The following is a 22,320-nucleotide window of genomic DNA, read 5'->3' on the forward strand; positions in this document are numbered from 1 at the left end:
CTGTTTTCCTTTTATCTGACAATTTATTATTAAATATAGTCAATATATTAGTATAGAAAATATTGGTTGATTTTTCTCTCTGACACACAGCTTTCTCAATCATGTGAATTGTCTACTTTGTCAACTGTCCAAAACAATACTCATTTTAACTTCAGGTCAACCCTACTGTCAACATATACAATTAAAAAGTGCCTTGTCCAATCAAAAAAGATGAAAATGTAATTATAACATGACAACTAATACATAATTGGGGAAGGTACATTTAACTGAAAAAAATTATGCAATGCATGTGTGCATAAAAATACCTCAATTTCTGCTTGCTAGTCACTCCTTACAAGTATCTCCATTAATGTTCTTTCATTAATACAAATATTCAAGAGTTAGTTATAATCAAATTTATCAATTTCAAATTAAGAGTACTTTCGCTGCAAAGGTATTTTTAACTTTCTTTTCCATTTGGAAGAAAATTGTATGTTATATATCAATAATTCTAAGAGTACTGGAATTATTTAGATGAATTAATTGATTAAATGATGGTATAGTATCTATTATATAGAGGTAATATAGCAGACTATGCCTCTACACCCTTCCTCATAGAGAAAGCAATTCAAATTAAATTCTTCCTGTCCTACTACAAAAGCATAGCATAAACAGATTGCAAAATAGCTGAATACTTAAACATATAACTTAAGTTTCATTCATCAAGTTTTTAATCTCTAAATCAATCTACAACAAATTTTTCCATTAGTGAGAAAAACAACAAAGTTTCCCTTTATTCAGAGTTACCCATGGAGAACACTGCATTTCTTAGGGTGCCTGATATGACATAACAACTGTGGGGAAGTGTGTGTTATTATTCAACATAAGCCCCACAGGGAGGCAAAAAACCTCCCCTGACCCTCACCTCCACAAAAAAGCAGGCAGTCTCCACTATCAGGAAGCAATGAGAATGCTCCCTTTTCACCCCAAGGGCTAAGCAACACACAGTACATTTACAGGGTAGAATTTTAAAGAGAGAATCTCAGAGACAATTTTAAACCAGAAACTGATTGAAAATGTCATCGAACTAAGTTAGACAAAGGAGTCTACAAGACAAGATCAAAGTAAAAAGTAAGTACAAATAGAGCCTATTTTAAAAAATCATGATAAAACCAACTAACCTTACTGACACCTACTAAGTACCAGGTACTGTGTTAAGAATCATATACATTACTTCATCTGGTCCTATCCGCAACCCAATAAAGTAGGTTCTTTTATTATCTCTATTTCAGAAATGAGAAAACCTAAACTAAGAAAGTTAACTATTTTATCCAAGTTAAGAGGCTAGTGAATAGAATTAGGACTCAAATCCAAGTCTAACTTCATTTCCCAAACAAGATGTTCTAAAATATATTAAAAAGCAGCCAGGCGCAGTGGCTCACGCCAATTGCAGCACTTTGGGAGGCCAAAGCGGGTGGATCACGAAGTCAGGAGATTGAGATCATCCTAGCTAACACGGTGAAACCCCGTCTCTACTAAAAATATAAATAATTAGCTGGGCGTGGTGGCACGCGCCTGTAGTTCCAGCTACTTGGGAGGGTGAGGCAGGAGAATCGCTTGAACCCAGGAGGTGGGGTTGCAGTGAGCCGAGATTGCGCCACTGCATTCTAGCCTGGGCGACAGAGCAAGACTCCATCTCAAAAAAAAAAAAAGCAACTCTTCAACTGCTTTATACAAATATACCAGTACAATAAAAAAAAAATAGTACGCAGGGAGAAAAATGAATATGTAATTTACTCCCTCTCTCAACAAGCTACCTCCATTTATAGTGGGCAAGAGTACGTGGAAAGACAATAGATGAATTTCCAGACTGGTAGAGAGAATTTTATAAGAGATGAACTGGTTAGCTATTTATCCTGTAATCCTATGTGTCTTTATTCTACATGCAAGAATGTACACAACTATTCATAAAAGAAACATTTTAGGTAACAGAAATACTATAGTTAACTTAAGAGAAATACTTGAAGTTATAGCACTAGTCCTCTTTTAAGCACTTAACGATACTGAATAACAAAGATAAGCATTCTTACAAATTTGAGTTCAATAAATGCATTATTTTAGGAAGTAAATAATTAACAATCATTAATAAATAATCCAACATATTTCTCTACCCTGAACTTTCTTTTGTTCAATATTTCTAAAAAATGTTTTAGAAAAACATTTTTCCTAGAAAATGTTTTAGTGTTTTAGGACTTAGAACCATAGAATATCTCAGTTGTAATTTTATGCAAATGAGCTCACATAGTCAAACATGCTAAGCTTAAAACAGCTTAAAATATAATCACCTCACCTGAGTAAGAAGTACAAACTGAGCAAACTGCCAAGGAAGCATGAAAAATACATTGGAAATGCAGAGTGCAATCAAGCTTCCTCTATAAAGTTTTGTAGCCCTTGAAAAGATAAAATAAGTGTTAGTAAGTTTAAACACGAAATAGTCTAGCATGGCTCCAAACTGCTGCAAATTAGAATCTCGAAATATATATGATCTGGTTATAACACAACCTAAACATAAAATGAACCAATGGGTTAGAAATTATACCTCCTGATACTCAATTACAACAATTTTCTTTGAAAGGTAAATACCCATTATTGCTAACAATAACACAGAGAGAAGGAGGGTGGGTCAGTATATCCATGAACATTTTTTTCAAATTATATTTTGGTGAATCCATGACTGAATATTTAAAAATACTGATTCAACAGATTCATTAGGAAGGCAGAAGATGCCTACGAAAAGATGATAGCAGCATATTCTAAGTGCTAAGTATTATGCAGACAACTACTGCAATAATGCAGAATAAGAGGTAAGCGGCTGAGAGAAATTTTGTAAGCATGTGAGATAAAAAGTTGGGTCTGGCACAGGTAGGAGAACACAGAAAAGTTAAGTGGAGGAGAAGATATGGGGTCCATTCTGAAGCAACCTTTAGAGATCTCATTTTGGTACTGACTTGTAATTTAGGAGATTTTTAGGAGGGTAAGATGATTTTATCCTCTAAATCTGCGAGCCAACGCAAAGTCCCCACACATGTCCATCTTCACAGAAGTGGAGTGTGCATGTTGATATACTGAGGTGATGAGGTGTATGCAGCTCAGATACAGTAAAGACATCCTGGCTAGATAAACCTACCTGGAGCATAGAGCACCATTATGACATGCCTTTCTTCACTTCCCCAAGTATCCCTTCTCCAAAGGACATCCCTCTCTGCTATTTTAATCCAACAAAAGTACTTTTAAACTCCAGATAACCTTTTAATGAGTTATGAAATCAACTTATGGAATAAAATTCAGCATTTAAAAATGGAGATCAGCAGAGTGAAACAGAATATATATGACTATATCCTACTTACAAGGGGTTCTATTCTGTGAAACTTTTGTTTCAGTTGTGTGCATACATGTATGTGTATACTAAGCTGCAGTGTAAAACTTATTTCTTATTTCTCATAGATCATAGTCCAAAAGTTTGAAAGCCACTATCTAAAATAAAGCATTTCTCTACTGCTTTTGAATACTAAATATGATTTTCATTTTATGGGTAACAAGAGACATTAAGATTTCCAAGCAGAATTTAATACCAATCTGGCAGTTGGATCAAGAATGCGCTATGGGGAGATAGGAGTGAATAGAAAACAAAGAAAATCCAATTGGTGATCAAAATAGCTCTGACCCAAGACAACAGAAATGGAAACATAAATATTGCCAAGAATAAAAAAAAAAAAAAGCTAAGAACAACCAAGAAAAAGCTAAGCTGTGCTACTATTAGGTGGGTATATAAACTGAATTTCTAAAAACGCTTAAAATTCAAAACTGGACAAAACCAATTTGTTAAAACATACCACTAACCTTATTTATAAATGATTCTTAGCATTAAGGAATAGCCTCTTTTCTGGTTTTATAACAGTATCCTCAGCACTGCAGCCTGCATCAACACTGCTCAGCTTCTTCTTGCCTCCACCAAGCCATCACCACCCACCACCTCCCTCTAATGTCACAATATGTCAACTATAGGTAGAAACCAAGAACTAAAGGAAATGGCTGCTCTTCCAAAGGAGACAATGTCAGTAATAAGGATGAAATATCAGAAGATGAAGATGGCCAATAGAGAGAAGGTTACTATCCTTCAGAAAAAAGACAAGATGTCTGCCAAAATTTCAAGAAAGGAGGTTTAGCAGGTTTTCCCTCCTAAAAAGACTGCAGTGTCCAAGAAAGCAAAATGAAAGCCCATACTTCCAAGCAACCAGTCATAGATAGCCACAGCAGGCAAGCAGGGAGCCATGACAACTAAGGGGCATAACCATGAAAGCCATCGCAATCAGAAGTGATCAGCTGCCAATGAAGATGGCGAGGAAGATCAAGATGGGATGGATCTGAACCAGGAGTGGTGAAAGCAGCAGCTGATGCAGCTTCAGATGACCAGGAATATGAGAACAGAAATGCCAACTAGAATATAAACAGAGACAATGAAGAAGGCTCTAAAGAAAGGAAAGTTCTCTAAAACTTCTCAGCAAAAAGTAAAGACAGGTATTAAGACGTGGGTAAGGCTGAAAAAGACAATGATAAGAGACTAAAGAAAACATAAAAAGCTTGTCACAGAAGCACCTGGAGCCAAAAACAGAGAAGAACCCAACAGAAGGCAGTTCTTGAAGTCAGGAAACAGCAACTGAAGAGGCCCCATCCTGGTAGGCAGAATAATGGCCTCCAAAAATACCTGTGTCCTAATCCCTGGAACCTGTGAACATGTCATGTTGCATGGCAAAGGGGAACTAGGGCTGCAGATGGAATGAAGATGACTAATCACCTGGCCTCACAGTAGGGAATGTATCCCGGATTATCCAGGTGGACCCAATGTAACCACAGGGTACTTAAAAGCAGAAGAGAGGCTGAAGAGAAGGTTGGAGTGAACTGACAAAGAAGGACTTAATCTACCATTGCTGGTTTTGAAGATGAAGGAGCCACAAGCCAAGAAATGCAGGCAGTCTCCAAGAAAGGCAGGCAGCCTCCCAAGAAATGCAGAGAGCCTCTAGAACCTAGAAAAGGCAAGAAAATTGATTCTCTCCCCTCCCACTCTGTGCCTTCAGGAAGAGGGGTGCACCTCCAATACCCTGATTTTAAAACTTCAGAGCTAGAAAACTCCAAGATAGTAGGTCCCAGTTTGTGGTGACTGGCTACACAGCAACAGGAAACTAACACTACCTTCTCTGGTACAGATGGACTAAAGGAAGCAGCGCTCAGTCCCCGGAGCAGCATCCCCATGCCCACTTAGGGACAGATCGGATCAGTGAGTGAAAGAAGAATCAAAGGTTTGCCTTCGCTGGATTTAAGACAGGAGCAGAGGTAGAAAAGCAGGAAGGAACTAGAGACTGATGGGCAGTCTGCTGTCTGCACTATACTGGAGAAAAAAGCCACGGTCAAGAATGTGAATGTGGAAAAACAGCATCTGTAGTGGTGAATCAAAGACTCCTACAGCACAACACTTCTTACAGAGATGTTTGAGAAGGGACCGTTGCTCAAGGTGCCTCAGAACCAACAGGGCACAGTTAAAGGTTATGAATTCATAGAGGTTCACCTTATTTGAAGGTGCTAAAGAAGCTTTAAACCCTATAAAAGAGGAGTTTAGGGGACAGCAATAAAGCTGGAGCTACACAGACTTTAAAAAGCTAATGCAAAAACATTACCCACCCCATGTTCTATGAAGGGTCTGTCTAAAGACACTACCACATAGGAGACTAAAAGCCATGTGACGGTTCTATACTTGCTGTAACAATCAGAGGGAAATAGATTGCCCAAAGGGTTTGGCATAACAGCCTTCAACAAAGTTCTTCTGAATTCGGAGGATCACTGAAGGGAGTTATCAGTCTGAGTCATCTTCAGATTTTTATCATGCTTTGTTCCATTTTTCCATAGCCCCCATTTGGTTTCCTTTTTACCCTCTGGAGCAAGGCAGCTATATTCAATATTTGTCAGCAGAAAGGGAGAGAAGTGTGAATTCTGTGAATTATCCTTTGCCCCAAAGGATTGTATCTTACAGGATACACTATAGCATGACCAGCCTTTACCTTCTTTCTGCTCATTTTCAAGAGGTTACAGTGGTAACAGAAGAAGACTTGAGAAAGTGGAAATGACAGGAGAAGTGAAAGCAATTTGTTCCTTCTCAAGCAATCACTGTAGACTACCAAGAAAAAGGAGGAGGAACAGAAGGCTGATAGAAGAAATGTTTTTGATACTATTTTTAAGTTACACTCTTACAATATTTTTACTAATAACAGCACCATATTGGTTAATTATTTTATTATGTTCACTTTATTATGGAAGCTTAAGAAATTTTAGTTAAAATTATTTAATGCAAAAAGAAATAAGGTTAAGTCAAAGTTACCTGAGAATATGAGTCACTAGCAACATCTGAAGAACAAGAAATGGATATGAGAAGCTTTCACGGAGAGGTGGTGTCCACATTACACGGGTACACTGAAAAAAAAAATTTGTAGTATAGTATACTTGCTAAATTTACTAAGACATTCCAAGTAAAAATTACTATTTATAAATAAAATTATTTTTAACAAATAATTTAAACGGTGTGTTGTAAAACAAACTACTGGACTTTATTCCATAAACAGCAAAACTAGCATGTGACAAATATTACTGACAGAGACACATGTGGCTTAAGATCATGTAAAGCATTAATATCATGAATTGTCAAGAAGAAAATACCAAAAAAGATGCAACTACATCTTAAAAGGAAAGGGAGGAAAGTACCAGCAAGAAAATGTTCTGCCAAATTTTAGAATATTTTGAGTTGATTATTTATCTATTGTTTGTCTTCTTTCCCATGAATTTCAGCAAAACTATCCATAACCAGTACTTGAGAACTCTTTCTAGTCATCAATTTTAGTATTTTCATTCACTGTGCTGCTACAAAGGAATATTCCATTTTTGGTTTTACTTCTTTGCCTAAGCTGCCCTGGGTTGCAAAATATTTAAAAGTAGGCAGTGTAATCAAATTAAGTAACAAAAGTCCTGAAATTGTTAAGTATAAACCTTTCTGAAAAGCTCACTTTGGACATAATTAAGCAATGTACTATCACAGTTGTAATAATGTCATTTTACTGTATATATACTAAATACATTAGTAAGTTCATCCTTCCATCGACAGAAAACCGCATACAATTAAATGCAAGCAATCTGATATTATTAAGTCACACTAAAATAATGATGTCTTTCAATGCAAGCACGGGTACCTAAAAAGATTCCACAGAATGACAAAGACCATGTCAGAAATAAGTGTTTCCTATATTTTCACTGTACCTCAGACTATTGAATATTTCTAGTGCTGCTACAGAAAGACTGAGCCAATTTACTGCTCTTTTCTAACAAGCTCACCATCCTTTATGAAACTGACATACATATCTATTTATGAATGAACTACTCACACAAGAGAATGCTGAAAAGATTGAAAAGGTCCCCTGATAATGTATACTGTTGTTACTAGAATGCAATTTTTAAAAGCTGTTAGTTTATTAGATTAACTGGAGAGTTCAGTATGATTGACAGTAAGATACATGGGCAAACTACATTTCATTGCCCTTTACCATGCTTCACAGATAACGTCTGTCACAAATTGAAGGTTTGTGGCAACCCCGCATCAAGCAAGTCTATCAGTGCCATTTTTCCAATAGCATGTGGTCACTTCATGTCTCTGTGTCATATTTTGGTAATTTTCATAATATTTCAACCTTTTTCATTATTACTATATCTGCTACGGTGATCTGTGATCAGTAATCTCTGATATTACTATTCTAATTGCCTTAGGTGCCTTGAACCATGCCCAATAAGATGGCAAACTTAATGGATAAATGTGTGTGTTCTAACTGCTCCACCAATCAGCCACTCTCCCATCTGTCTCCCTCCCATCGGGCCTCCAAATTCCCTGAGACACAATATTAAAATTAGAAAAATTAATAAGCCTAAAAGGGCCTCTAAGTGTTCAATTAATACAAAGAGTTGTTCATCTCTCACTTTAAGTCAAAGGCTAGAAATGATTAAACTTAGAGAAGAAGGCATGTCAAAAGCCGAGAGAGGCCAAAAGCTAGGCCTCTTATGCCTAACAGTCAGAAATGCAAAAGAAAAATTATTGAAGGAAATTAAAAGTGAAACAACCTTATTGCTGATATGCAGACAGTTTTAATGTTCTGGATGGAAGATCAAACCAGCCACATTTCCTTAAGTCAAAGCCTAATCCAGAACAAGATCCTAACTCTCTTCAATTCTATGAAGGCTGAGAGAGGTGAGGAAGCTGCAGAAGAAAAGTTTGAACTAGCAAAGGTTGGTTCATGAGGTTTAAGGAAAGAAGCCATCTCCGTAAGATAAAAGTACAAGGTAAAACAGCAATGCTGATGTAAAAGCTGCAAGTTATCCAGAAGATCTAGCTAACATAACTGAGGTAGGTTGCTGCACTAAACAACAGTGCAGATGAAAAAACCTTCTACCGGAAAAAGATGCCATCTAGGACTTTCCTAGTCAGAGAGAAGTCAGTGGCTGGCTTCAAAACATCAAAGGACAGGCTGACTCTCTTGTTAGACCTAATGCAACCAGTGACTATCTTGAAGCCAATATTCATTGACCATTCTAAAAATCCTAGGACCCTTAAGAATTACACTAAATATACTCTGCAAGTGATCTACAAATGGAGCAACAAGCCTAGATGACAGCACATCTGTTTTAGCATGATTGACTGGATATTTTAAGCCCATTCTTGAGACCTACTGCTCAGAAAAAAAGATTCATTTCAAAATATTATTGCTCATTGACAGTGCACTTGGTTACACAAGTGCTCGGGTGGAGACGGATGAGGTGATTAATGTTGCCTTCATGCCTGCTAACAGAGCATCTATTCTGCAGCCCATGAAGCAAGGAGTCATTTCAACTTTCAGGTCTTATTATTTAAGAGACATGTTTCATAAGGCTCTAGCTGCCATAGTGATTCCTCTGATGAGTCTGGGCAAATGAAATTTAAATCTTCTGGAGTGGATTAACTATTTCAGATACCATTAAAATCATTCTGATTCATGGAAGGAGGCCAAAATATCATCATTAATAGGACTTTGGAAGTTTATTTCAACCCTCATGGGAGACTTAGATGGGCTCAAGACTTCAGTGGAGGAAGTAACTGCAGATGTGATGGAAATGGCAAGATAACTAGAAATGGAGCCTGAAGATGTGACTGAACTGCTGTAATCTCATGATAAAACTTAAAGGATAAGGAGTTGCTTCTTAAATGAGCAAAGGGAGTGGTTTCTTGAAATGGGATCTACTACTGGTGAAGATACTGTAAACATTGTTGAAATGACAACAAAGGATTTAGAACATGACATAAACTTAGTTGCTAAAGCAGTGGCAGGGTTTGGGAGGACTGACTCCTATTTTGAAAGTTCTAGTGTGGGTAAAATGCTATCAAACAGCATCACTTGCTACAGAGGAAACTTCTGTGAAAGAAAGAATCAATCAATACAGCAAATTTCATTGTTATCTTATTTTAAGAAATTGCCACAGCTATCCCAATCTTCAGCAACCCCTCTGTCAGAAGTTATCAACATCAAAGTAAGACCCTCCATCTGAACAACTTGCTGAAGGTTCAGGTGATCACTGGCAGTTTGTTTGTGCATTTTGAGATGGAGTTCATTCTGCCGCCCAGGCTGGAGTACAGCTGTGCAATTTCGGCTCACTGCAGCATCCACCTCCTGGGTTCAAGCGATTCTCCTGCCTCAGCCTCCCGAGTAGCTGGGACTACAGGCACCCACTACCACACCCAGCTAATTTTTTTTTTGTATTTTTAATAGAGAAAGGGTTTCACCATGTTGACCAGGCTGGTCTTGAACTCCTGACCTCAGGTGATCCGCCTGCCTCAGCCTCCCAAAGTGCTGGGATTAGCCACTTATTTTTAAATTAAGGTATGTACATTGTTTTTTAGACATAATGCTATTTCACACTTAATAGACTATAGTACAGTGTAAACATAACTTTTATATGCACTGGAAAACCAAGAAATTTGTATGACTTGATTTATTACGATATTCATTTTACGGTATCTCTGAAGTATGCCTGTATGATCAAAATTTGTAAAGTCATCAGTCTCTGTACAAAAACAAGTATTCAAACAAGCAAGTATTCCAACCATGCAATGTACAATTTGAGAATTTTCTTCATGCAGACAGTTCCCCCACATTTGTTACCCACATTCAATGACATTATCATTTCTCCAAAATTCGTTGCTTTTAATAGCTATAGTCACTCAGTTCACCAAAACTGAATTATATCCTCTGAAAGCAGGGACAAGAAAACCCAATTACAGGACTGTAATGAAGGGCAAGGTCTTCTCCCTCCAAAATTCTGAGTACATGAATTCAAATGTCAATGAAAGTGCTTTCTATTGTTTCTCCAATAACACAACGTGTTTTACTAGGTCTGGTACAAACATAATTGCCATTCCAGATGATGCCATATAATTTGAAAATAGTGAAGAGATTTGGTTTAGTCATGCCTTACATTTCAACAAATAAATATTTTTTCTTTATCTCTAATTTTAAATGTAAAATAAAAAGTGTGACAGTTTAAAATGCCAATGCTTTTTAAAGGCATTATTTTGAAATTTGAGAATTAAAGGAAATATACATGTGAACTGCTTCAAAAAAGGGTTATACAAATGTATGTTGTTTCTAAGTACAAGAAATACATTTATTGTGAAAATAAATTCAATAAAAATCTTATGTTGCACAAACTTCTATCTAGTATATAATTTTTAGCACACATTTCATAACACTGATTATACTGCAACATAATACTGTGTAGATATTAATAGGCTTTTATTTTCTGCTTAATAATTTTTAATCATTCACTGAGGAATCAATAACTAAGGAATCTCAAAAATAGCTTAATTTTCCAATCTCTATTTTCAAACTATTAACTTATAATATTGGGAATACAGTATGATCTAATTGATTTATCTTCATAACTTCAAAATAAATAGAAGAACAATTGACTAGTGAGTTATAAATTGTGGTTAGTATTAGTATCAAACAGATCATGTTTAAGATTTATTCCAAGAGTTTTTACTAGAGTTGCCATTTGCTGGATCAATCCTAACTTGTTACTATAATGTTTAGGTTTAAAACAAATTACCCACCTCTGCCTGCTGCTTTTCTATACTGATTATACTATTGCTTTATATTGCTTAATATTAACTATAATAATGCTTTAAACACTATATTTATGAGTGCTTCCTTAAAAGACTGCTGGCACCATGAAGGTTATGCTACCTCTCTTCAGAGAATGTTATAGGTGTTAAGAATCCTGCTGTCCACATAGTAACCATAAACATGCTAGGTTTAAGAGACATGGCTTGAATATCTCTTGTTTGATGCTACTTAGGGCAGTCCCATTATTTAGGAAGACCCTTAGTTTGGAGTAAGCTTTGTGCATCTCAGGGCACTGTATCTTGATAATAAGTAAGCCTGGTTGCTTTCTTGGAGTTTTGGTCTATTTTTGTACCATACACAGGTTGAGTATTTCTTATCCAAAATCCTGGGACCAGAAGTGTTTTGGATTTCAGATTTTTTCAAATTTTGGAATATTTGCATTTTAATTACTGATTGAGCATCGCTAATCCAAAAAACCAAAATCTGAAATGCTCCAATGAGAATTTCCTTTGAGAGTCATGTTGGCACTCAAAAAGTTTTGGACTTTTTGAGTATTTCAGACTGCAGATTTTCAGATTATGCACAGCCTGTACTGATAAGCTGCTCAATTAACCAGTTACATATTTCAATCTGAACTTATAATACAATTTTAGCTCACACAGGATTTAATGTGTCAGTGATATGTAAATGCTATTTTAAACTGTACTATCTTTATAAAGAATTTCAGCTGGTTGTATGACAGAAAACATTGATCTTTTTGTCTCTGAAAATCTAAGATATCAGTATATCCTATCCAAATTTACAAAAAACCTTTGTGAAACTTTGTTGAAAAAGCGGTGAGTACACCTCCATGTTTCCATCCATTGTTGCAATGACTCGAACTTGACCATTGCTTATTCATCTAAAATAGAAAATATACCTGGCAAGATGTTATCAGTATCAACTCTACCACCTTTATCATGTGGTTATAAACTACACTGCTCAAGGTTATCAACATAACCAAAATTCTGACTACAAAATGAAAGCATTAACCAAGATATATAGGCAATATAAATAGAAACAGAAACAAATGATTCAAATTGCACTGTCAAAATGATAATACAACATGGAGAAATAAAAACAATTCAGGTTGCTTCTAAATTATTTAACCTTTATATTCTGACTATACCTCCTTAGTAGAATATACTCTTAGGAGAAAAATAACTGGAGAAATACTGAACCATACTTGGTAGGATTGTTATTGGTAATCACATTAGTGTAGTAACTTTGAAACTATTTTGTGTGTATTACAGAATAATTTGTTTCTGGAACCTTTTTGTGTTTGAAAGGAAGTGTTCAGACACCAGTGAGATATATCAAAAGGGCAGAAAATAGTGCCAAAATCATAAAATATCTAGAGATTAATAAAATACGTGAAAACATTAAACATTCCTGAGAGAAATTAAAGGAGATGAATATAAATCTGTTTATGGATTGGAAGATTTAGTATATTCAGGAATGTCCATTCTAAATTAATCTAGAGATCCAAAACACAACCAGCAAGTTGTGTATGTGTTGAAAGAGAGGGAAGTAGTGACAAACTGATTTTAAAATTAATATGGAAACACAAAGGACCTGGAATAGCTATGGCAATACTGACGAAGAACAAGGTTGGAGATCTTCACTATGAGATATTGAACTTATAAAGCTACAATATTTAAGGCAGTGTGATACTGGCTTGAAGATAAACAGACTAATAGAACATAATTGAGAATGTAAAAATAAATCCAAAACTATATAGTCACTTTATTTATGATACAAGGCCCACTACAATTCAGCGGGGAAAAATCTTCTTTTTAACAAGTGGTACTAGGTTAACTGGACATCCTATTTGGGGTGGGGTAGGGGAGGAAGGAATCTGGAACCTATTTCATACTGTATACAAGATTCTAGACAGATCACAAACCAAAATGTGAAAGCTACACCAAGGTTTTCCCTTATATTTTCTTCAAGCTTCTAAAAGAAAATATGAGAAAACCTTCATGACCTACAGTAGGCAAAGATTTTTTTAATCAGACACAAAAAGGACTCAACATAAGAGACTGATAAATGGAACTTCATGAAAATTAAGAACTTCATCAAAAAACCTCAAAAAGATCTGTGTACACAAAGATAAAAATCAAAAAACCAAAAAAGAGGAAAAGACAGGTCGTTAAGTGGTGAGAAGGTACTTGTAGAACATATATTTTATAAAGAACTCCACAGAATTGACAAAGAGTTCCCATATATGAGTAAAATAACCCAAATATTTTTTAATGGGTAAAGACTTAGGTATTAAACAAAAGAGAGTATCTAAATCTGATAAGCCATATTAAAAGGTGCTCAATATCATTACTCATCAGGAAAATGCAAACTAAACCCATAATAAGGTACCATTTCACTCATCAGAATGACTATAATTAAGAGGACTGCCAAAGCCAAGCACTAACAAGGATGTATTGATAGAAGAAACTGGAATTACCGTACATTGCCAATGGGAGTGAAAACTGGTACAAGCACTTTGGAAAACAATGTGGATACATATCACAGACATATGTTGAGAGAAAGACGTCAGGCATAAGAAAGTATGATTCCACTCACATGAAGCCCCCAAATAGGCAAAACTAATCAATAGTGATAGAGATAGAAGAGTTTTGAAGGATGGGGAGGGATACAGATTGGACAGGAACAGAGGTGAGCCTGCTTGGGGGTTGGAAATAGTCTATGCATTGATCTAGTTCCTGGATACAAGATTGTATACATATGTAAAGATCCACTGAACAGTTAAAATATACAAATCTTAATGTGTGAAAAGTATATATCATTAAAATGTGGGGAGACTACTACCAGCCAAATCTGTGACAATGGGAGCATCAAAAAGAATTGCAATGGATTATAAAACATTGAATTAAAAAAACCCTATGCAAATATAATAAAATAAAATGGCAGGAGAAGGGATTTATCTTTATAGAACACCACTAAATGTAGATGAAATGGCAGAATTAGAAAATTATCATTTGCAATGGCTAATGTAATAACTAATTCAGGCAAGAATCATCAGTGGATGCATAATCAGTTGGTAAATGTTATGGGGGAAGAGGATATTCAAGTGTCTCAAAGTATCATCCCTCATTTCACCTATTAATTAAAAGAAAAAAGGGCATTTTTATAATAGAGACATGACAGACACCACCTTAACCATGTGATTTAACTTTGTAAATTGAATAACAGGACAAATTGGTTTTGCATGCCTCCAGAGGTAATGCAAAGCAAAGGACACAACATCATATGTGCCATATTCTTCATTAAAATGTCTAATCTGGCTGGGCGTGGTGGCTCATGCCTGTAATCCCAACACTTTGGGAGGCTGAGGCAGGCAGATCACGTGAGGCCAGGAGTTCAAGACCAGCCTGGCCAACATGGCGAAACCCTGTCTCTAATAAAAGTATAAAAATTAGCCAGGCGTGGTGGCACACACCTGTAATCCCAGCTACTTGGGAGGCTGAGGCATGAGAATCCTTGAACCCGGGAGGCAGAGGCTACAGTGAGCCAAAATTGTGCCACTGCACTCCAGCCTGGGCAACAGAGTGAGACCCTGTCTCAAAATAAAATAAAATAAAATAAAATAGTCTTATAATCTGAATCTATTAACGAGGAAACAATCAGACAAATCCAAATTGTGAGACGTCTACAAAATAATTAGACTCCTCAAAAATGTTAATGCCATGAAAAAACAAAGAGAAACTGTTTGAGATAAACTTTTCCAAATAAAATGACAACTAAATGCAATGTACGATCCTTAATCAGATTCTGGATCCAAAATAAAAGCATCAAAGAATTTATGGGAATAAACTATGAAAATGAGAATATGGGCTGTATTAAGGTATTACTGTGTAATTATTAGTGTTAAATTTCTCAAGTATGATAACAGTATTGTGATTATGTAGAATGTCTTGCTTTTAGGCAATATATACTGAAGTATTTAGGGGTGAGACAGCATCATATCTGCAGCTCATTTTCAAACGGATTAGAAAAATGTCTGTGTCGGTGTTTGTATAAGAGAGACAGCAAATGTGTCAAAATATTAAAACTGGTAAATGAAACTGAATCTAGAGCATTTCTGTAAGTTTCAATTTGTTCAAAATAAAAAGCCGGAGAAAAAACAGTAAAGAAAAATGCACTTTTGTTGTACTGCCTTTTTAGTACAAGATTTACAGTGAAACTAGATATAGCCCAAGTGAAGATACAGAACAGCTGTTGGCTCTACCATCACACCTGGGAACAACTGCATAATTTAGGTAAGGATCTGCCATAGGCAGAGAGTCTTTGCTGGAACCAAACAACTTCTAACCATATAAATAAGAATCTGAAAAAGGTACAAACACAAAAATGAGTATTTGTTGTGACAGCCACCCCTCCCCCAACCTGGGACACACACAGACATACACACACATGAATCTGGCAGATAAAGAGGAGTGGGGGAGAGTCAGAACTCTGTGAGATCACAATCTCACACAGCATTTGGTTTTGGGGCCTTGGCACAGCTGAATCTGGAGATGGATTAAAATTAACTAAAAAGCTGAAAACTAACCCCTTCCCAGTTTAAAGAATGGTAAGATCAAAGGAATCATCCCCTGAGTTAAGCACCTGGAAAGTTGGAGACTGAGACAAAGAAAAAAGAGATCACTGTAATTCATTTGAAACTGGAAGTAAACTAAAACAAATTAAAACTATACTACTGCCCTGCTTGGCAGGGCTTCATGTGGGATCCAAATTCTCAGTCTCTCTTCCTAGGTGCTTGACATAAAACATGTTCCCTTTTTAGGGAAATTGAAGCAAAAATGATTATCTAGTTCAACCTTCATCATTCTTTTACAGAAATTGTCTTCATAAAATAAAAAGCTACGAGACATGCAAAGTAGCAGGAAAATATGACCCATTATCAAGAGAAAAAAGTCAATGGAGTTAAATTCCAAGATAATGTAGGTGTTGGCATTAGAAAACAGACTTTAAAATAACTACAATAATTAGATTTTAAAATGTATAGAAAAATATTAGTGAGATGAAGAGGCAGGAAATTTCAACAGAAAAATGGAGGCTCTATGGAATAAATGGAAATTCTAAGAAGGAACGAAGGAAGAAAGGGAAAGAGAGGAAGGGAGGGAAGGAGGGAAGAAAGGAAGGCAAGAAGGGAAGAAGAGAGGGAGGGAGGGAGGGATGGAAATTTACCAGATAGTGATAATAGCAGACTGCATGCATCAGAACAAAGCACCGCCAACTCCTATACATGGCAAGAGAAAATACCCAAAGGGAGGAATAGAGAGAAAAAAAAAATGGGAAAAAAAGGAACAGTGTCAAAAATCTGTGAGATAGTATTTTTTAAAAGTTGAACATACATGTAATTAGAATCCCCAAAGAAGAAGAGAGGAAGAATGGGGAAAATAAAGTATTTAAAAAGAAGATCTTGGCTAGAAATTTTCCAAAACTGATTAAAAATAAAAACCAACCCAGAAAACAAAAGTGTTCAATGAACAAAGCACGTCTAGGTTTACCACCATCAAACCAATAAAAACCAAATATATAATGAAAATCTCTGAACAACAGAGAAAAGACACATTACATTCAGAGGAACAATAATAAGAATTATAGCTGACTTCTTATAAACCGGTGGAAGCCAGAAGATAATGGAATAGCATCTTTAAAGTGCTGAAAGGGAAAGCTATCAACCTATAATTCTTATTAAGCAAACATATACTTCAAAAAATGAAGGCAAGATAACATTTTTAGACAGACAAAAACTAAGGGACTTATTGGCAGATCTTTATCACAATGCTAAATAAAATTCTTAAAACTAAAGAGAAATTATGTCAGATGGAAATCCAGATCTGCAGGAAGAAATTAAGAACACCATTGAGATGCAAACTGAAATGCCCAGCTGTGAAGGATGACTAGGAGTTAATTAGGCACACATCAAGATGAGGGGCGCAGAGGCATATACAAAGCATAGGAAAGAGCATGTGCAAAGGCCCTGAGGAAGGAAAAGGAATAGTCCTTTCTGGAAACAGAAGAAAGAAGGGCCAATAGGGCTGAAGCAAAGCAATCAAAAATAGCCTGAAGAGTGACGTGAGACAAAATCAGAAATCCAGCTGGGCAAGGTCATAACAGATGTTGTAGGCTACTTTTCTATTGTAGACTGCTTTTCAAATTTACATCAGCAGATATGCTGCTAAGATTAACACGCTCTGTTTTTATTGAACTTTTGAAGTTACTGTAGGTTTAATAAGTTCACAAATCCATAGACACACCAGTGAATAGCCTTCATAAAATTATACATCTTGTACTTACACTGTTTTCCAAATTCATGTAAAACATAATTTAAATCATGTCACTCTACTAGTCATTATCCTCTAGTGGCATTCCATCCACTCCAAATAGACCCTATAATGACCTACAGAAATCTGCTCCCACTCCTACCTCCAATTATTAACTGTCTGACCTTATCCGCTATCACTTTCTGCTCCTCCTTGCTACTGCCCAATATTCTCCTGCTTTAAGGTAGAAGATTATCCCACTTCATTCACATGATTGTTCACAAGGATAGGAGTCTTTGTTTTACTTGCACATCTCAAGCATCAAAAAGTACCTGGAAAGAAGGGACTTTCTTTCTTACCAACCTTACCAAAACCTTACCAACACTGGAAAGAAGGGAAGAAAGAATGAAAGAAAAACGAAGTAAGAGGTCCACAAATTGGCAAGAAAAGGTCTCTGCACCTTTCATTTGTAAAAGATAAATTATAGTGATGTCTTCTTTGAAATGCTACTCCCCTAAGAATTTCGTATTTGGAGAGATTAATGGGGAATCAGGAAACTTGTAATCCTCTCTCTGCAAAAAGATCCACAATATTGATCTGGGCAATGATTTCTTGGATAAGACTGCAAAAGCACAGACAAGGAAAGCAAAAATAGCCAAATAGGATAGCGTCAAACTAAAATGCTTCTGCACAACAAAGGAAATAATTAACAGAGTGTACAGTCAACCCGAGGATTGGGAGAAAATATCTGCAAACCACACCTCTGATAAGGGGCCAATATTCAAAATATATAAGGTACTCAAATAACTCAACAGCAACAAAACAACTCAATTTTTAAAATGGGCAAAGAATCTGAAGTCACTTCTCAAAAGGAAAGATACAAATGGCCAACAGATATATGAAAAAAAAAATGCTCAGCTTCTCAAACCATAGGGGAAATTCAAATTAAAACCACAGTGAGAAATCTACACCTGTTAGAAAGGCTATTTTCAAAAAAGACAAATGATAAGTGTTGGAGAGGATGTGGAGAAGAGGGAACTCTTGCACACTGTTGGTAGGAATGTAAATTTATACAGTCATTTTAGAAAACTATGTAAGTTTCCTCAAAAACACTAAAAATAGAATAGCAATCCCACTTCAGAGTATATATACAAAGGAACTGAAATCAGTACATCAGAGGTATCTGCACTCCCATGTTCATTTCAGCATTATTCACAATAGCCAAGATACGGAAGCAACCCTAAGTGTCCATAAAGAGATTAATAAGGAAAATTTGCTATACATACACAACGGAATATGACACAGCCTTAAAAAAAGAAGGAAATTATGTCATTTGAGACACTATGAATGGAACTGACAGAGATACTATGCTAAGTGAAATAAACCAAGCACAGGAAGGCAAATACTGTATGATCTCAATTATATGTGGAATCTAAGAGTCAATCTCACAGAAACAGAGAACAGAAAGGTAGTTACCAGAGGCTCAGGGGAGAGATGGGTAATGTGCAGATGTTGATCCACAGATATAAAGTTTCAGTTGGGCAGGAGGAATAAGTTTTAATGATCTATTGTTCCACTTGGTGACTACAGTTAATGTATTGCATATTTCGAAATTGCTAAGAGATTTTTAGCATTCTCACCACAAAAAATGCTAAGTTGGTGAGGGAATAGATATGTTAACTTGCTTGATTGACTCTTTCTACAATGTATACATAAATCAAAACATCACATTGTACCCCACTAATATCTACAATTATTATTTGTAAGTTAAAACAAATAATTTTTTAAAAATACAAATAAATAAAATCATCTCCCTGCTGGGTAACCTTGAGCCAATCACTTAATGTTTAAGTGCTTCCATTTTTATGATATTGGGATGTTCACTACATACCTACCATATAAGAATAAGAATTAATGAGATTGTTTTCAAAGTGCTCTAAGAATTCTTTTCCAAATCTTATATAAATGGCATAACTATTTCAATAATTAGGAACATGTATGTTTATAGTTTAGTCTCAGTTCAGTGGAAAAATATTTAAGAAATATGGGTCAGAAATATGTTGTAGGTCATAAAAATGGTTTAATTAGATATGAACCTCAAGGCAATCCTTTCATTCACTTTAAATTACTTTTGGAGGCAATCCGTTAATTTACTTTGAAGTACTTTCGGGGGCAATCCTTTCATTTACTTTGAATTACTTTTTTAAAATGTATTTATTTTTAAAAAACACAAAGTAAGGAATTTCCTCTTCATATGTGTACATCTTTATATATGTGAACATCTTTTACATAAAACAGCACCAATCATGCTTCATAATAATTTTTTTAATCTTATCATGAAAAAGCTAAACAATCCTATTTCACAAAAAAAGAATTTCTAACAATCAAAAAATTGGAGAAAAATACTGTATTCAGGTTTTTCTTAATACACATTCATGTGCTTTTCTATCAGCATGCCAAAACCCTGCACCATCAACACATGTTGTGTGCATCTTGTAAAAGAAAACATTTTAAAGGCAAAACAAAATTGCTAGCTTTCATCTTTGCAAAAATTCTCAATTGTGACTGAATGAAATTTACTAAAGAAGCTTGATCAATGAAAACATCTGCATAGTTTTTATTATAGAATGTATAACCTCAACATTACTGATCATTATTATAAACCCTTTTATTGCATTTCACAAGTTTCGGATTTGAAGGTTTTAAATGTGTTTTAAATAATTTATTTAATAATCTATTAAGCTATTCATGCTACACATTTTATAAATAATTTGTTCAGGCAAAAATTTTCCCTTATAAAACCATATGAGGAAAAAGAAAATTTTAAAAAAGTAAACCTATGCTATCTTCACATGTAGTGCACAGCAAACTATATAATGGAAATAGAACTTAAATGCAAGTAACAATTGAGAACTATTCTTTGCAACATAAACCAATCACTCATGTGATCAAAGTAACTCTCCTAAGAATGTAAGGTACCCGTTAGTAACCCACTGGCATTTCCAGTGAGCAATGCTCTACAAAAGCTCACTAAATACATAAATAGGTACTACCAGAGTAAATATTTCTGTCCATAGAAAAAGTATATACTTAAAAATCAGAAAAAAATAGGGTCTGAAGATCTCATTACCTAAAACGAAAATATGTTGAGTTCTCACCAATATTTTACCCAAAACTGCAGTTTATGCTCTCAATTTTAATGTCATTACCTGTATTTTCACAAGTAATTTTACATGTAAGTAAAATTATCTACTTGACTATTTCAGTAAAACTGAAATTCTAATTCTAATGATATTCGGTTTACCTTTTCCTAAAAAAGTGATGTCTAAGCATGCTTTTCAGCTACACCAAGTAGCTGAAAAGTATCAAAAAGACAATTCATCAGCCTGAAAAGCCAGTTGAATAGTCTGAATTCCATTGTTAAAATTTAAGAAAACTTTGTAAGGAATGATGTTCATGCCACATGAGTATCAAAATTATAAGAAAACGTAAGACGAAGAATTAAAAACCATAGTATACACTGAGGGTAGCACGATAGACCTTTGCACTTTACAAACAGTGGTCTTCCTGGTGGTCTAGGTTCCAAAATTTTGAATAACCTCTTCCCTCTGACACCTTATTGTTAACACACAATGCTTCTTTCTTCCATTATTACATGGTTATTTCCCTGTTTCTTAGGTCATTCCCTCAGAATCTGTGGCTCAAAGTGCTTCATGGTCCACACTATCACAATGTGCAGGATCCACAGTCAGGAAAAGCCAAATCTTTTTTTTTTTTTTTCTTTTTAAACACATACTATACCAATTAACTGATGTCATGTTGCAACCACTTGTCAAATACTCTAGCTTTACATTTCTGTGATTCTAAATACTAAGAACATATTAGCTAAGTATCCATTAGTAACTCGCTGAATAAAAAGAAGTCCAGCATTGACTCTGCATTATGTTTGGAGATGATTACTGTTATAGCACATGTTAAAACATGTGCATATTCAAATACAGCAGGCACTGAGTGTATAAAATGCATGGAAGGACAAAGTCACTTCACACAAAGCAAGCTGACCTTTATTCTTTTCTCCCTCATACAAAATTTATCATGAAAGAAATCTAGACAGATGTATTAGAAATTCATTTACAACTATGATTAATCTAGAAACGTTGACATTCTGAATTTATAGTAGAATTTAAACTAAGTTAATTAGTCAATAACAGTAATAACACAAGCTAACAATTACATAGCAGCTACCATGTGCCAAACACTGCTCTAGGCATTTACACATATGAATTCACTTAGTCTCTGCAATAATCCTATGAGGTGGGTAACATCATTATGCCCATTTACAAAGAGGAAACTAAGGCAAAGAGAGATTAAATGACTTGCTCAGGTCACAGAGCCACACAGCAGTCAGGATTTGAACCCAGGCAACCTGGATCCAGAGTCTGTATTTTTTACAATACTGTTGTCTTTAGAAAGCCCTTGAACACTCAAATATTTTGCAAAAAGTACTTAAAAGAGTATCAAATGTTAATACATTAAAATAAGAATATGCTGTGTAGTTTCTGCAACAAAAAGTTATCCCTACAAAAGAAATTTGTATCAATTACCACCTACTTCCATTATAACTAAATTGTTAGCTTTCACAGTTTTAAAATTATACAAACAATTGATACTTGAGGGCAGGCGTGGTGGCTTATACCTGTAATCCCAACACTTTGGGAGACCAAGGCAGGAGGATTGCTTGAGGCCAGGAATTCAAGACCAGCCTG

The 22,320-nt window shown here is 35.4% G+C and overlaps 1 protein-coding gene across 1 annotated transcript in view; it reads right to left on the reverse strand.

Annotated features, from left to right (window-relative positions):
• DPY19L1 (dpy-19 like C-mannosyltransferase 1) overlaps window positions 1–22,320 on the reverse strand; it is a 108,717-nt gene that overhangs the window by 38,183 nt on the left and 48,214 nt on the right. The window contains exons 8-9 of the mRNA XM_034963929.2: window positions 6,410–6,501; window positions 2,330–2,429 (exon numbers count right to left, since the gene is read on the reverse strand). Coding sequence (XP_034819820.1) covers window positions 2,330–2,429; window positions 6,410–6,501 — 192 coding nt within the window. The remainder of the gene's footprint in view (window positions 1–2,329; window positions 2,430–6,409; window positions 6,502–22,320) is intronic.

The sequence above is a fragment of the Pan paniscus genome, chromosome 6, assembly GCF_029289425.2.
Source record: "Pan paniscus chromosome 6, NHGRI_mPanPan1-v2.0_pri, whole genome shotgun sequence".
Taxonomy (NCBI): Eukaryota; Metazoa; Chordata; class Mammalia; order Primates; family Hominidae; genus Pan; species Pan paniscus.